We start from the raw sequence: 16,790 nt of genomic DNA on the forward strand, positions 1-16,790 counted from the left end.
GCAGCAAAAAGGATCACTGGCCCGAAGAATTCTCAGATCTGGACCGTGCTCTGTGATGACACCTTTCAACCCAAACTCTTCTTTGCCCACATCTGGCCTCCTAAGCGACGGACCTGTGGGCTGGTATCGATTTGCAAGGCTGTTCTAGAACTGTCGAGAAGGACCCAAAGATGGGTGGTTTTGAAACAGAGAAGAGGGCAGAGTGTAAAATACACAATGACAATGGGGGAGGGACGTAATACCGTGTGACATGGGCTTGGCACTTAATTCCAAAAACAACAGTGATCAACAGCTTTTTTTTTTTTAGCTCATCTGACAGAGGACAAACACAACACGCAGTGGACTACAGCATCTGTTCACAGGGCGCAGGAGAGTCTTCCCGGCTGGAGCCTCCCCTCCCAAGCAGCCCCGCGTGCTCGCGCCGGGCGGCGGGTTACTGGATGAAGGGCGTCCGCTCCTTGTTCTCGCTGTCTCCCTCGTGGTCCTCCTCCTCTTCTCCCGCCTCGCTGGTCTCGGTGCTGTCGTTGGCCATCTGCAATCCAACAGACACAGGGACCGGCCCGTGACGCGCCGCACCACCCCGTCCCTCCTGGTCGAACCCGGAGCTGGACTTCCTCTCTCGGCCACCGACAAACGCAGGGCCTTCTTCCTGGAGCTCCACCGCCCACCCTTCTGCTTGCTCAATGCCTGCTTCTCCTTTAGCACGCAGCCCGCCCCCTCAAGGAAGCCTTCCAGACTTCTCTAATGGGGACAGTCGCCCTATTGTGAGCGCTCCTCTGTGGCCCGGATCCATGGCTACAGTGTCCCGTTTATACACATGGCTGTGGACAGCTGACACCCTGCCCCACTGTGGGAACTGTGGCTACAGTGTCCCGTTTATACACACGGCTGTGGACAGCTGACACCCTGCCCCACTGTGGGAACTGTGGCTACAGTGTCCCGTTTATACACACGGCTGTGGACAGCTGACACCCTGCCCCACTGTGGGAACTGTGGCTACAGTGTCCCGTTTATACACACGGCTGTGGACAGCTGACACCCTGCCCCACTGTGGGAACTGTGGCTACAGTGTCCCGTTTATATACACGGCTGTGGACAGCTGACACCCTGCCCCACTGTGGGAACTGTGGCTACAGTGTCCCGTTTATATACACGGCTGTGGACAGCTGACACCCTGCCCCACTGTGGGAACTGTGGCTACAGTGTCCCGTTTATACACACGGCTGTGGACAGCTGACACCCTGCCCCACTGTGGGAACTGCAGGCAACAGTGTCCCGTTTATACACACGGCTGTGGACAGCTGACACCCTGCCCCACTGTGGGAACTGCAGGCGACAGGGCAGATGACCCACTCTCCTGCCTTCTTCGGTTTCATCTTCTGCAGCTAGCACACCGCCTGACACACGTAGGAAGGCAATGCATGTTTCAGAACAGCGAACACATAATGGTGAGAGTTCTTCCTTATTAGAACATATCCCATATTCACCACCATGCCAGGGACCTCATGTCCATCACCCCCCCCTTTTTCTCTTTTCAACAGCCACGAAGTAATAGCCATAGCAATAACTATTGCTGTCAGCTGTTTTGCAGCGGGTGCAAAGGGAGACTCAGAGGTGACGTGTAAGCGGGAAGTCGTGAGGCAGCGGAGGTCAGCAGGCTGCAGAGAAGGTCGCCAGCCCTCTCTGGGGCTGGGCAGACGCCAGGCCCGGGGCGGGGGCGCCGTCTGACACCGCGGGGAGTGCAGGCAGCAGCCGTGTCTCGGCTCTGACCCACGCGCGTCGTCAGGTGAGCCCCGCTGCGCTCGTCGGTCCCCATCAGGAGAAGGCCCCGCAGAACAGAGGCTCCCGGGGCTTGTCGGCACGTCTGCTTCTGGACCTTCGGCCAGCCTGCTGCCCCCACGCCTTGTAGCCCAGACGGTTTCGAGTGGCGGGTGTGCGCCCCGCAGCGGGTTCAGGGGGGCAGACTCGGGGCCCTTGACGCCGCCTGAGCTCTGACGGTGGCCGTTCCGCCAGGAGAACGTGCCCCTGGGAGCCCCTCGCTGCTGCCCCCCGACACACGTGCTGCAGGGCAGTGACACGGCCCCACAGAGCCCGGACGCTGTGCTGTTTGCTCTCCCTAGAAGTACCCTCACTGCTGGCTGCCTCTCCTTCAGGTCTCCTCTCCATCCAGGAGGGACGGGCCCCTCCTGCCAGGAGATGCTCCCTGTGCCGCAGGTCTGAGCTGGCCCATCTGCCAGCCGCTCAGGTCCCAGGGGTGAAAGCCCTCCTGAGCTCCAGCAACGAGGACAGCAACACCTGCCACTGCAGGGCCTGGGCTTTCACTTGGAAAGGTGGCTTTGCAGCTTCTGCCCTATTGAGAATCCACCTGTGGTCAAGCAGGCCTTCCTACCAGCCCCACCACCCAGAAGGACCTCAGGTGTAATGGTTGGGCAGGAAGCCAGGAACAACTCCGGTGCTTAAGAGCAAAAAGTGGTCTAGCTGGGCTCTAGACCCCCTCCTCTTGTGGGGCTGAAATAGACTCAGTCATGGGTTTAAAAAACAGAAAGACCTGCGATTCTAGCCTAACCTTGACCACTTATCTGCCTCCAAACACTTGCTGGCCCAGTCCTGGGACTTAGAAAGCATTTTAAAAAATATCCAGATTGTTATCAGTCAGTTCCACGTTGTAAAATATCCTCTCACTGAACTGTCCTTCACTGTGTGAAATGGCCATCATACCCAAACCACATTCTGGTTAGAAAAGCCAAGGAAACATTTTTTAAAGTGCACACGTTGGACTGAAACATGCCAGGATTTTAGTTCTTCCTCTCTTATCAACCACTGATGCAGCTCCAAAGCTAAACCTGAGAGAAAACAAACCACAAAACTTCCCGAGTGTTTTCTTGGTTAAATCCTTCCTAGAACTTAGTTTGTATGAGATGAAGTTTTACACATGTCATTGTAACTGAATTATGAGGGCGTATTCAGCTCCAGTTTACAGACGGTGGAGCTAAAGCCAGAGTGACAGCGACTGCCCAGGTCACGCAGGGTTTCAGAGCTGGGCTCAGGATCCATGCAGTCTGGGGCAGTCTGCGTGTTGACCACCACACTGCAGAGCTCCTCAAGGGACCCTTGCAAGAGGGTCTGGGATGTGCGTGTGACATGCTTCACTCCTGAGGGACAGGGTGTGTGTGGGGGTTCTCGGAAGTAAGGGTGTGGTCCTGGTAAGAGAAAAGCCTTGGGGCCAGCAGGAGGCAGCTCGGAGGCAGGTGGCATCACTCTGCTGGGGATCTGAATGTGAGTCTGTGAACCTTTACCAGGAATCCCTCCCACTTGGAGCCAAGCGTGAGCTCGGGTAACAGGCACGGGCTGCGGTTTACGTCCTCTCCCGTCTGCCCCGATGGCTCTGGAAATCTTCTCGCCGAAGCCTTTCCCTTTCCTTACTGGCCTTCATCCCATCTGTGGCTAATCCCTCACTCGATTACCTGCGGTCTCCCCCGCCGGCCCCAGCAGAGAGCAGAGAGCTCTCCTCCACCGCGCGTGTGCCTGCCTCTGAAACCCCCTCTTTGGCTCACCAGTGGAGTCGGGGTCTTCTCTACGTCCAGAATCAACTTGCCGATGTTCCCTCACTCGATTACCTGCGGTCTCCCCCACCGGCCCCAGCAGAGAGCAGAGAGCTCTCCTCCACCGCGCGTGTGCCTGCCTCTGAAACCCCCTCTTTGGCTCACCAGTGGAGTTGGGGTCTTCTCTACGTCCAGAATCAACTTGCCGATGTTCCCTCGGTCGTGGATTCGCTGCATGGCCTCCTTCACCTGGGAGACAGGGAGACAAAGCGTTGGGGAGGTGAGACGTCACCCAGGTGACAGGTTCAGTTCAGTTCAGTCGCTCAGTCGCGTCCGACTCTTTGCCACCCCATGGACTGCAGCACGCCAGGCCTCCCTGTCCATCACCAGCTCCCGGGGTTTACTCAGACTCATGCCCATGGAGTCGGTGATGCCATCCAGGTGACAAGAGGACCCGAATAAGCCAAACCACTCGCTGTCCACCAGGGGGAGCTGCAGGCCAGGTTTAGCAGCTAAACCGGCGCTGGTTCCCAACAGCGCGCACTTAAATTCTGGTTGTCACTCACACTCTGTTCTTATGCAAGCAGCTTGGTTTCCTGGGTCTAAAAAATGAGAGTGATAGCTCCAGAAATGAAAAGAGGAACGTTTCTTAAAAAAAAAAAAAAAGAACTGGGGGAGGAAAGGCCTGTGGAGTTCCAAGCGTTACATACTGCAGAAAGTGTCAGGGCCCATTAACCAGAGCAAATTTTGACCAATAAAATTATAAAATTATTTTTCTAGGGTCATTTGTGCCCGGCTTACTCAAATGTTACATAATCTGATTCGTAGTTTGGCTAAAATGGCCCATGACCCATGTTGAACTACATTCAGGAACATTTCCCCACCCGAGTGGAGGCTTTTCCAGAACTAGCATTTTCCCCAGTGACGGGGCTTCCTGTTTCTCCTCAAGTGGCGGGGGCTTGTCAGACAAGCACACAAACGCCTCCTGGGGCCCCCTTGCAAAGGCAGGTGTGCGATGGAGTGTGATGGAGGTTTCCAGCATTTCATTGTTGCTGTATGGAAAATGGACACTAGGGGGTGCTGTGGGGATTAAATAAAAGAAGGAAATGGTAACAACGCCAAGCTTGGCATGGATAAATCCTCCACATCTCTTAGTAAAATCTAAATGGGAATGCAACATCTCTTGATTTTTTTTTTTTAAAAGAAACAACTGATCTAGTTAAAGTATTTTTCCTGAAGTTTCAGTTTTAAGCATCTTTGTTCATGCATTCATTCAATCCACAAATATTCACTAATTGTTGCTTATAGACTAGGTGCCATATCTTTAAAAAAAATTTTTTTTTAAAGTAAACTAGGGTGTCTGCGTTTGAGGAACTCAATCTGGGGTTTATGGAGCAGTGTTTGCTTATAGAAAAACCAAAGCCAGTTTCCCATTTGAATGAAAACTTGACAGAGCCTTTAAAAGGTGCATATTCTAATTGCTTTTCTGGGACTTTTGTCCTAAAGACACAATTCAAATTATGGGGGGAAAATTACCACACAAAAGATACTCAATTGCTTTCAATAGCAAAACATTGGAGCAACTTATATGTCACAGAATAAGGTCAAGTAAATCGAAGTTCTGACATATATCTACTGATTGGAAATGTTTTGTGGCTGTTAAAGTGCTAATTATAAAGGCTGTGCAGTAGGATTAAATGCCTTTATAATATAGTTAAATGAGAAAATCGAGGTGCATATCTTTACATCTCCATAAAAACATGGGCATCCTACAATAACTAGAAACAGATTTAAATATATGATAAAAACACTATGTAGGGGAAATAGGTGCCTCTCAATTCTAATGTCCAAACATTGTTATCTGGTAATCTGTTGTCAAACCAGTGTTCGTTATAAATTCAGTATATATTTAAATGCGTTCTTTGGATAAGGCAGTGTTGGTTTTGTAGACTGATAGCATCATGTGATTGTTGAGTTCCCTGCCCCTGATACATAATCCAGGAGGTTTCTCCTATTTCTGTGATGAACATTGCTTTCCAAGTGCTTTCGTATTTCGGTGCTGACAACTACTGTTTACTAAGAATCTTTAAATATTGTGGCAGGCAGCTTCTAAAACTGCTCCAACCCCCTCCTGGGACTCACCTCCATGTGTATTCCGCACCCCCTCCCCCAACCATTAAATGTGAGCTAGACCCAGCAACCTGCTTCTAACAAACTGAATATAGCAAAAGTGATGGGAATGTCCCTTCCTGATTAGGTTATAAAAGACTGACTTCTGTCTTGCAGTCTGTCTCTTTCTCTGACTCTTCTTGCTTTCTTGTTCTGATGATGCAAATTGCCATGTTGTGAGCTGCCCTATGGAGAGGTACCCCCTCACCGTGGTAAGGAACGGAGGGAGAACTCTAGCCAACAGCCAATGAGAGGCTGATCCACTCCATTCAAAAGCCCTCAGGCTTTGGATCCTGCCGACAGCCAATGAGAGGGCTTGGAAGCAGATCCTCCCTCAGTCAAGCCTTGAAATGAGGCCACAGCCTTGGATGACAATTTGACTACAGCCAGAGGACCCAGCTAAGCCCTGCCCAGAGTCCTCACCCACAGGAAAGGAGATCATGAAGTTATTTTAAGTCAGTAAGTTTCAGGGATAATTTGTCATGCAGCCACAGATAATTAATACATTGTTACCTCGAATGTATAATTCTTCCCTTGCAAGATACATATTATTGCATTCTACAGATCAGTACCTTGGTGCTCAAAGACATAAGCAATTTGTCCAAAGGTTACAGCCACAGATAATTAATACATTGTTACCTTGAATGTATAATTCTTCCCTTGCAAGATACATATTATCCCATTCTACAGATCAGTACCTTGGTGCTCAAAGACATAAGCAATTTGTCCAAAGGTTACATGGCTATGGATGACAGAATCATGTTTCCGACTCAGATTTGTTAGACTTCAAAAACCAATGCTTTTCCCCAGTTCTGCCCAGAACATGCTGCTTCCTTTGATGCTCACATAATGGTTTCCCAGAATTCAGTTGTTTATTACCCAGGCAAGTTATTAAACACCTGGAAACTCCTTGGAGATTAGGAACAGTTTTTAAACTGCTTCTCCAATAAGGTAGCGCCCAGGGAAACAGAAAAGCTGATTGTGGTGCTGCTAGGAAAAGAGCTCCCTGCCGGGCTGGCTCTAATCTGCATATTTTTTGTACATTTCTTTCTGAAATGAACTGACTCCTTGAAGTTCCATACATGGGGGATGGAGAAAGGATTAGGAATCTGATCCCCAGTCACGCTGTTTGAGTTTACAGTCCTTCTGGGCTGCTCCTGGGGGTGGGAAGAATCTTTTATGACAGCTCTCAGAGGGAAAGAAACTCGATACTGTTTTTTGATCAATTCTTTATGAAGCACAGCGTGAGGCATTTTACACATGTTGCTTCATTTTATCTGCACCTCAAGCCTCTTAGGTGACCATAGGCAGGCATCAGAGTTTCAACAGAGGAGAAACCCGAAGATGAAAAATCGAAGGGGTCTGTGGCAAGTCATCATCTGACTGGTGTGGGAACCAAGTGGGAATTCAGAGCGCAGCTTGCCCTCTCTAGGACTCTGGGAAAACCAGAGCAGATGGGTCTCTGCTGTGTGCACCCCAAAGCTTCCCTCCAATGACATCATCAAAAGATAAAATCTGCAAAGAGAGATTTTGCTCCCAAGTTGCCAGTTTATGAACTGAAGCACCTGCATGGGTGACAGTGCCCAGAAGATGAAAGTGACAGCATTCAGAAAGCTGCTGATCTCCCTTGTGGCTGCCAGGGAGATTTTTCTAAAGCGCTCCTCTGCTTAGGCCCTCTCCCCACTGCATTCAGGAGGAAAGTCCAGCTGATGTGGTATAGCCTGTCACAGTGACCACTAGCTGCATGTGACACTGAGCACTTGAACCATGGCCGGCCCCAGCTGTGAAGTGCTGGGGGTGTGAAATACACAGCACCCTTCAATGATTTAATCATAATGAAAAGGAGTACAAACTACCTGCTTCATGCCAGGAGATGACTGTGCATGTTCAATGCATGGAGCAGGGCACCGAAAGCCAGTGCTCTGGGACAACCCAGAAGGATGGGGTGGGGAGGGAGGTGGGGGGGTTCAGGATGGGGGGACACAAGTGTGCCCATGGCTGATTCGTGTCAATGTATGACAAAAACCCACCACAATATTGTAAAGTAATTGTCCTCCAATTAAAATAAATTAATTAAAAAATATAGAAACAATAGCATTTTAAATATCCTGGGTAAAGGAAAACATATGATTAAAATGAATTTCACCTATTTCTACATTTCTGCCTGTGAAAGTGAAAATGTTAGTTGCTCAGTCGTGTCTAACTCTTTGTGATCCTATGGACTGGCTCCTCTGTCTGTGGGATTCTCCAGGTAAGAATAGTGGAGTGGATTGCCATGTCCTCCAGGGGATCTTCCTGACCCAGGGATCGAGCCCACATCTCTTATGTCTCCTGTTTTTTTTGGCAGGAGGTTTTTTGGGTTTTGTTGGGTTCTTTACCACTAGCCCCAATTAGACCCAATAAGAAGTGTAAAAAGAAGCTGAGATTCATTTTAATAATATATTTTCTTTAACCAGATTATTATCTATTATCTTGCTGCTGCTGCTGATAAGTCACTTCAGTCATGTCCGACTCTGTGTGACCCCATAGATGGAAGCCCACCAGGCTCCCCCATCCTTGGGATTCTCCAGGCAAGAACACTGGAGTGGGTTGCCATTTCCTTCTCCAATGTGTGAAAGTGAAAAGTGAAAGTGAAGTCGCTCAGTCGTGTCCGACCCTTAGCGACCCCACGGACTGCAGCCTACCAGGCTCCTCCATCCATGGGATTTTCTAGGCAAGAGTACTGGAGTGGCTTGCCATTGCCTCCTCCGATTTATTATCTTATATACCTTGTATCTATAATCTTATTATCTTATCTATTATCTGTCTGAAATATTATCATTTCAATGTGTGCGCAATATAATAAAAGCTATGGATGAAATATTAGGTGTTTGGAATCCTAGGTGTATTTTACTCTTAGAGCATGTCTCAGTTCAGACCAGCTACACTTCAGTTGCTCACGTCTGCCGTACTGGAGAGTGCAGCCTTAATGGCAGGACAATGGCAGCAGCCTCAGGGATCCCATGCAAAGGAGCGTCTGGAACATGACAGCTTCCAGAACGTATGAATGACTGAACAAGGGAGTCGATCTGTAGGGAGAGTAAGACAGCACATGGCTGAGCCGGCCCAGAGGTTTCTGTCTGGTCCACGCCACGTCCCAGAGCCCCCGGCCCAGGCGGCCTGCTTGGTGCTGCCAGGGTGGCCCAGTGCAGTCTGCTCCTCGTCAGGGCATGGCCCCGCACCCAGTCTGAGACACCCCCCCCAGCTGCGGGAGAGATGGACTGACTGCAGCCGGGATCCCAGCTGTGGGGCTGGCCAGAGCTGGTCTCAGCAGCTGGATTCTCCAGCCCAAGTGGCTGGTGGCAAAGGCAGGGGTGATATCCCCACTTCCCAGGCTCTGCTTTGACTCAGCAACATCATTCCAGCAAGTTGCTTCACCTCTCTGCTCCCCATCTTCTTGATATGTTAAATGATAAGTGTTATTCTGTCCACCTGTTCATTTGGTCTGTCACTCAACCAACAGTGTCAAAGTCCTTTTCCAGGAGCTGTGTGCAGAATAGTGGTCAAAACAGACACACCCTCTCTGTCCAGAAGGAATCACAGTTTCACTTACTAAACAGGCTAATCATCATAAGAAGTTTCATGATCTAAAAACTGTTTATTTCACCCCAATGGGTGACAACCCATCAGAGTTGATTGTGTACCCTTAGTTTGTGTTTCAACCAAGTCCTGTAGCATTCAAGTTGGTGTTCACACATGACCCCTGGGGAAAATGTGATTGGCTCAGACTATGTTCACAGAGGAACACTAGCTGTGGTCATTCTTATTTCCTCCTGCAACGGATCTAGAAGTGGTTTTCTGGAAGTTGCGGAAAATGATGATGAGCAAACCTACAAGATCCCAGCCATTATGAAGCTCATGGTCTTACAGAGACACAGACTTAATGAAAATGACTCAAATAAATGTAGGCTTTCCACTGGGTAATTCTAAGATGGTGTTAATAGAACATGGATAGGGGAACTGACCTGGTTGGGAAGATCATGGAAAACTCCTGTGAAGAAGTGACAGTTGAGCTGGGTTGTAAAGGATGAGTAGAACATGCCTAGGAAGAGAAGGGAGAGGGGACCTTCACAAGAAGACGTGGCCAAGCATGAAAGGAGAGACCGCAAAGAGGTTAGCGGACGTGGGGACAGAGAACAAAAGTGAACATGGGCACGACGCTGGGCAAGTTGGCTGGGGATGTTGGCGCTACATTCCAGAGTCGGCCAGGGTGCAGCTGTCCAGTGCAGATCGTACAACTCTACACCCTCCAGGCATTTTCAGAGTGGTCAGTTCCTTCATGCTTGAGCAATGAGGGTTAATGATGCTCCATCTTTGTTTGGGGTTTCATTTAATGTTTCACAATATTTCATTTCCTTTTCAATGTTGTGAAAGGCACAAATTCATTAGGGTACAAATGATACCACTTAATAACCAAAGCGTTTGGCTTGTGCTGTGAATAGTAATAAGCCTAGCCATCTAAAAGAGGAAAAAAATGAAGATGGATTATTCCATGGATCACTGTGTCTATTAGATGATAAATTAAAAGCTTTGAAAAAGAAGAAATGAGTAATACTCTAATTAAGAAGCACATCGACTCAATTCGTATTTTGAAGATGACTCATATTAATGACATTCATCTTTGGGGGTAATGGATGATTCCTTAAAATCCAAAGTGAGTGTGGAAAAGCAACACATTCTTTGCAGGCAGACTTGAAATCTGGGGTTTATCTTCTGTTGAGAAGCTGTGAGAATCTAAAGTGAGTGAGCCCTGAGATTTTGACCTACATGGAAGAGTGACTGAAAAAGTAAAATGTTCAGAATCATGGACTGACCCACTGGGAAGGTGGAGAAAAAATTCAAACACAATTCATGTTTGGATTAGATGCAAATGGGTCTGCTCAGTGATGCAAGGCATGGGTTAGGGTGGGGCATTTAAGGGGGTGCTCACTCCCAGGGTCATTTGAGTGGTGGTTTGCCACCCAAGAGTGAGTGCTTCCTTAGATTTTGCACCCTAGTCACCTACCTCGCCCCACTGTAGTTCTGGCACTGCATGGAAGCCAGATATTGCTAAAAGAAGGACACAGTAAGTTGTCATTTTAAAAGAAGTGTCTGCTTGGCCACAAAATAGTGTGGGTAGTCCAAGAAGATTTTTAAAGGGCCACTGGTAGGAGCAGCGGCTTAGAAGAGGGACAGGATATTTGGAGAGCGAGGAAGAGGGAAGGCAAAGCAGCAAGCCAGTGGAGTCAGATGAGGCGACTGGTCCTTTTCCCTCGGGAGCCTAGGTGATGCTGACGGATGATCAAGTGTGCGCTGTGGTCACGAGAAGTTCAAATGAAGTAACCGTTGAGTTAGAAGCCAGAACTGTTCTGCAGAAATCTACAACCCATAATCAAGACGCACTGTATATTCCAGTCCAGTTGTATTTTGAACTAAAGCAAAAGATGAAAAAAAAAAATCTAGAGAATTGCCTCCAACATTTCTTTGAATTTCTTTAACAATGCTCCCCAGTGTCAAATTTGGATGGTGGAGTAGAATTAAACTGGACACTTCAAGGATGCTTATTCCAACATACAAGTGAAGTCTGGGGGGAGGATTAAAAGAAATGTGTGAAATGATTACTGTTCCCTGCAGAAAAAATATCTGCAGTACGATCTGTAAGAGAGATGTTTGAAGTGTGACGGGCACAGAACAGGAAGCAATTGGGGTTAGGAGAAGGATGAAAATCAGGGGAGAACTCTTGGCAGGAATGAGCTTACAGACTCAGACTTGAAGGTCAAGTAGAAGTTTATCACCCAGCCAAGGAGAAGGACATAGAAACATTAAGAGTTTAAGGAAATATCGCCCTGCTCCAAGAATGAGTCATTGACAGCCACCAGAACTCTGAGGGCGATGCTAGTGATGACGCTTTGAAAATCCTCCTGAATTAAGATTCTCAAGTCTGCTGCAAATGGGTTGCATCATCGCTTGAGCTCCTGCCACTCCTGAAATCCCACACGACAGTGGTAGAACTTACAGAATATCGTGTCAACTGATTCTTGCTTCAAATCCTTTAGCAAAATCCTCCAGCCAGGGAAAGAAACTCTTATTCCTGCTTGGAGGACTCTAGTTCCTCACTAATAATGTCATCTGCTTGCCTCCAGATAATACTAGTTTTATTCATTTCCTGATGGATAATGTCACCTGAACGTTTTCCGTTCCACGACACCTGAAGGATTTCCCCGGGAACAGTGAAATGTGGACGTTATGGAAAAAGGTTAGAACTACAAGGAGGCTAAAGACCCTGCAAAATCTTGAAAGTTCTCGTCTTTCCAAAGGGGCAATGGCCAGAGCTGCTGGCATTTAGGAAACTGCAGTTTAGAAGGCAGGGGTGACCTTTTCTTAGACTTCCAGAGAAAGGGCTTGTTTGCAGGCTGTTTGGGGAGCATTTTTGTACCTAAGGGAATTGAGATAACATTGACTGTGTCATCTAGACGTGGCTGTCATTTAGATAAGGGTTAGGATGTCCAGGGTGCAGAATGAGAGGTGGCCAACAGAGGCAGATATGCCTGCGACAACTTGTCTGGTTACTGTAGGATTCAAGGAGTAGAAATAAAAGAGTAATTGTGTTTGTATAAGAGGCATTTGCGAGCAAAGCACTCCAGTAGAAAGCTGATCCTCCACTACTTTGAAGGGGACCTTGTGGATCCTCCACAAGGAGGATAAGACAGGAAGGAAAAGAAGGTTTTAGGCTCTGGACTGCAGTAATATAACCTGCCCTCAGGTTACATTAGGAGAAGGTAAGAGTCTCAGGGAAAGAGCCAAATCTGAAACTCAGGTACCTGTAAATGACAAGGCAGTGGCGGTGCATCCCTCTGGGGCTGTGGGGGACGATGCTCGCTCTCATCAGAGCAGCCGACACGTGACAAATGCTCAGCAGGTGCTTCACCAAGCAAAGTGCTTTCCACACCTGATCTCTGCGAGGTGAGCGGGAGCTTGTCAGACTGTCAATCAAGGGTACATACAAATAGCCTCTCTTTTTTTTCTGGAGCCCCTGTTGCTTGCAGAGGAGAGCTGAGATCACACTGAGGTTTGGCAAGGTGACGTGGCTTGTCCCAAGTCAAGCTGTGGGATGTGAAGATGTCAGCTTCAAGCTGAGCCCTGTCGACCCCCAGGGCTTGGCGCACTGCTGCCAGGTGTGTGGAGCCGGGGAGGAGGCGGGAGGTGGAGCGGAGGGGTGGTGGGCACTGGGCGCTGCCTTGGGGAGCCCTGCAGGATGTGCCGTTTCTTCTGCACTTCCACGCGCACCCTGTTGCTCCTGGCTTGTAACACTTAATTCCACTCTCTCCTGAAGAGTTTCTCAGCCTGGGAAGCACTGACTGTTGGAGAGTTCTTGGTCGCAGGGGCTGTCCTGTGCATCACAGGACATTTAGCAGGTCCCTGAGCTCTGCTCACTAGAGGCCAGTAGCACCGCCAGTGCGACAAAGGAAATGTCCCCAGGCATTTGCCAAATGTCCCCTGGAGGGAAAGAAGCAGCTCTAGCTGGGACGGTGTGAGCTCTCAGTCTGCTCTCCACACCTCCCTTTCAAGGGCAGACGCCTGCCTCCCCACACTACACACAGCACACCTTGGCCAGGGACTCGCCCCGAGAGACGGGTTTCCGCTCCATCCTCAGGATGAGGAAGAGAATGCGGTACACGGCGGGTACTGAGTGGTCTCTGACCGCAAACCACTCGTTGGTTAGGTCAGGTTTTTGTAAAATGTGGACGGAAGACAGCCCGCATCAGTGGGGTCACCACTGATGAACCTCTTTGCAGGGCAGGAAGGAGAGGCAGACATAGAGGACAGACTTGTGGACACACTGGGGGCAGGAGTGGGTGCAAACTGAGAGAGCAGCATGGAAACACACACTTCACCATGTGCAGAAAAGATGACTCAGGGGGCTCAAACCCCATGCTCTGTGACAGCCTAGAGGGGTGGGATGGGGTGGGAGGTATGAGGGAGGTTCCAGAGGGAGGAGGGGACATGCGTATACCCATGGCTGGTTTATGTTGATGTACGGCAGAAACCAACACGATATTGTAAAGCAATTATCCTCCAATTAAAAACATTTTTAGAACAGTGTTGTGTTGGCTTCAGCTTAGACCTGTTTGTTGAGAATGCAGAAGCATGCCACTCCGGGCGATCCTGGGGCTCTGATGTTTTAGACTCTTGACCTAAAGGGTGCTTCATGTAACAAATATCCACTGCCAACACCATAAGTGAGGCTGTGGGCTTGACTGACTCACAGCAAGAAACAAGAAAGATCAGTCCCTCCCCAGGAGTGGTAAGATCTTTCAGCGAGGGGTGGGGTCTGGTGTACCATGTTTTAATATCTGGATAGGACCTATTTGGCTTAGGCACTTGGCTTAAATATTACTGCATGTAGGAAAGTAGCAGAGAGTCACAGTTACAGCCCTTCTCATTCTAGAGCAACTGAGAATGAATTATCTCAGCTTTGATTCTGCACACCTGTGTGGACATCGAACAACTTTCTTTCTGCTCACTGCATGAAGAAAGCTTCAGGAAAGCTAAAGGCCTGAAATCAAGGTGTCAGAAGGATGGCTTCCTAGCAAAGTCTCCAAGGAAGAATCTTTCTCCAGCTTCTCTCCCAGCTTCTGGGGGTTGCTGACAATGCTTGCTGTCCTTGGCTTGCAGCCACAGCATTCCGATCTCTGCCTCCGTCATCACGTGCCCTTCTTTTCTGTGTTTCTGTGTCTCTCCTGTTCTTATAAGGACAGCTCATATTAGATTAAGGGCTTATCCTATTTCAGGATGACTCATCGGAACTCAACCCTCTGCAGCTCAGCTGTGTTGAAATACATCTGCAGCGAGTGTAGTTCCAGAGTCACGTTCTAAGGTTCAGGGAAGGACATGAATTGAAGGACACACCTTTCCAAACTGAGACAGGTAGTAACACCTTTAAGCTTTACTTTTAAAGCTTTTTAAAAAATTATAAAATAAAACACATACACAGACAGCCACACATGTATAGTTTGTAAGCACACAGGTAAAGAAACAGAACGTTGCTGGACGTCCCCAAAGCCTCTCCGTGTGTTCTGTCACAGTCTCAACTCCTTCCCCTTCTCCAGATATTACCACTGCATCCAAACTTTTAGAGCGATCTCTTCCTCGTATTTCTTTTGTTTTTCACCTAACTGTACATCTCTTGATGAAAGTGAGAGAGGAGAGTGAAAAGGTTGGCTTGAAGCTCAACATTCAGAAAACAAATATCATGGCATCTGGTCCCATCACTTCATGGGAAATAGATGGGGAAACAGTGGAAACAGTGTCAAACTTTATTTTTGGGGGCTCCAAAATCACTGCAGATGCTGATTGCAGCCATGAAATTAAAAGATGCTTACTCCTTGGAAGGAAACTTATGACCAACCTAGACAGCTTATTAAAAAGCAGAGACATGACTTTGCCAACCAAGGTCTATCTAATCAAGGCTATGGTTTTTCCCATGGCCATGTATGGATGTGAGAGTTGGACTGTGAAGAAAGCTGATCGCCGAAGAAATGATGCTTTTGAACTGTGGTGCTGGAGAAGACTCTTGAGAGTCCCTTGGACTGCAAGGAGATCCAGTCCATTCTAAAGGAGATCAGTCCTGGGTGTTCACTGGAAGGACTGATGCTAAAGCTGAAACTCCAATACTTTGGCCACCTCATGTGACGAGTTGACTCACTGGAAAAGACTCTGATGCTGGGAGGGACTGGGGGCGGGAGGAGAAGGGGATGACAGAGAATGAGATGGCTGGATGGCATCACTGACTCGACGGACATGAGTTTGAGTGAACTCCGGGGGTTGGTGATGGACAGGGAGGCCTGGTGTGCTGTGATTCATGGGGTCGCAAAGAGTCACACACGACTGAGAGACTGAACTGAACTGAACTGAACTGTACATCCCTAGGCACCAGCGATTGGTCTTGTGCCATTTGAAAAAACATATACCTTCAGGTCCTTTTAAATCTAAAGGCTCTCCTATTTCATTATTGCTGCTGTCGTTCCTTGCAAGTTGAAAAGTCTGGGTGGCTTGGTGGTGGCTTCCTTCCCACTGTCTGCATTCTGTGAATTGCAGACAACCAGTCCTGTCCAGCAGGGCCCCCTGTGCTCTGTATTTCCTTCAGGTTGGTAGGAGGTTTGATCAGACTGAGACCATAGGCACTGTTGTGTCCTCTGGGAGACACACGTGGCTGGTTGGCCCTCTCTTCCTGATGTTCAGTGCCCAGACCCGTTAATTTAGTGGGGGCTGTGAAATTCTGATTCCAAGATTCTGTGTTCATTTATTACCTGCCTTCATTTTATAAGGAGCCACGCCCCTTCATCTATTAGTTGACTATGAGTGGTGGACAGCTCCCTCCCCTCCCCCTCGCCCTGGGAGGATAGATGCTTGATTCTTTCCTTGGGTTTACTGGGAGCAGCAGCCTTTTCAAAGAAGCAAAATTAACAAACTTGAGAATAGCTTTATGCGTAAAACATTCACTAACTGAATATTAATAAATTCTTATTTGATATTTAAAAGGAAAAAATTGGAAGCAAAACATGACTATCGATGTCTATCAGGATGGTTATTGCAGGATAACCCTGAAAGATCACCTCATCGCATTTCTTTCTGACATGCTAAGGAGAAAGAGTAATTATATCTTCAATGTGGTCATACCTTCACAGAATACATATTAATATAAAGAATAAATGAGAGCTTATTACAACAGACTGGTTCCAAATAGGAAAAGGTGTACGTCAAGGTTGTATATTGTCACCTTGCTTATTTAACTTATATGCAGAGTACATCATGAGGAACGCTGGGCTGGAAGAAGCACAAGCTGGAATCAAGATTGCTGGGAGAAATATCAATAACCTCAGATATGCAGATGACACTACCCTTATGGCAGAAAGAGGAACTCAAAAGCCTCTTGATGAAAGTGAAAGAGGAGAGTGAAAAGGTTGGCTTGAAGCTCAACATTCAGAAAACAAAGATCATGGCATCTGGTCCCATCACTTCATGGGAAATAGATGGAAAAACAGTGGAAACAGTGTCAGA

General features: G+C 48.1%; 1 protein-coding gene across 2 annotated transcripts in view; it reads right to left on the minus strand.

The window, feature by feature from the left end:
- Positions 1 to 263: 263 nt before the first annotated feature.
- The window catches only part of VAT1L (vesicle amine transport 1 like), a 173,901-nt gene continuing 157,374 nt past the window's right edge, over positions 264 to 16,790 (minus strand). For both annotated transcript variants that reach the window (XM_055413082.2, XM_055413081.2), the window contains 2 exons: positions 3,708 to 3,791; positions 264 to 532 (listed from right to left, as the gene is read on the minus strand). In XM_055413082.2, coding sequence (XP_055269057.2) covers positions 434 to 532; positions 3,708 to 3,791 — 183 coding nt within the window. In that variant the 3' untranslated portion in view covers positions 264 to 433. The remainder of the gene's footprint in view (positions 533 to 3,707; positions 3,792 to 16,790) is intronic.

Source organism: Moschus berezovskii, chromosome 22 (assembly GCF_049115385.1).
Source record: "Moschus berezovskii isolate FMDL1 chromosome 22, NW_MosBer_1.0, whole genome shotgun sequence".
Lineage (NCBI taxonomy): Eukaryota > Metazoa > Chordata > Mammalia > Artiodactyla > Moschidae > Moschus > Moschus berezovskii.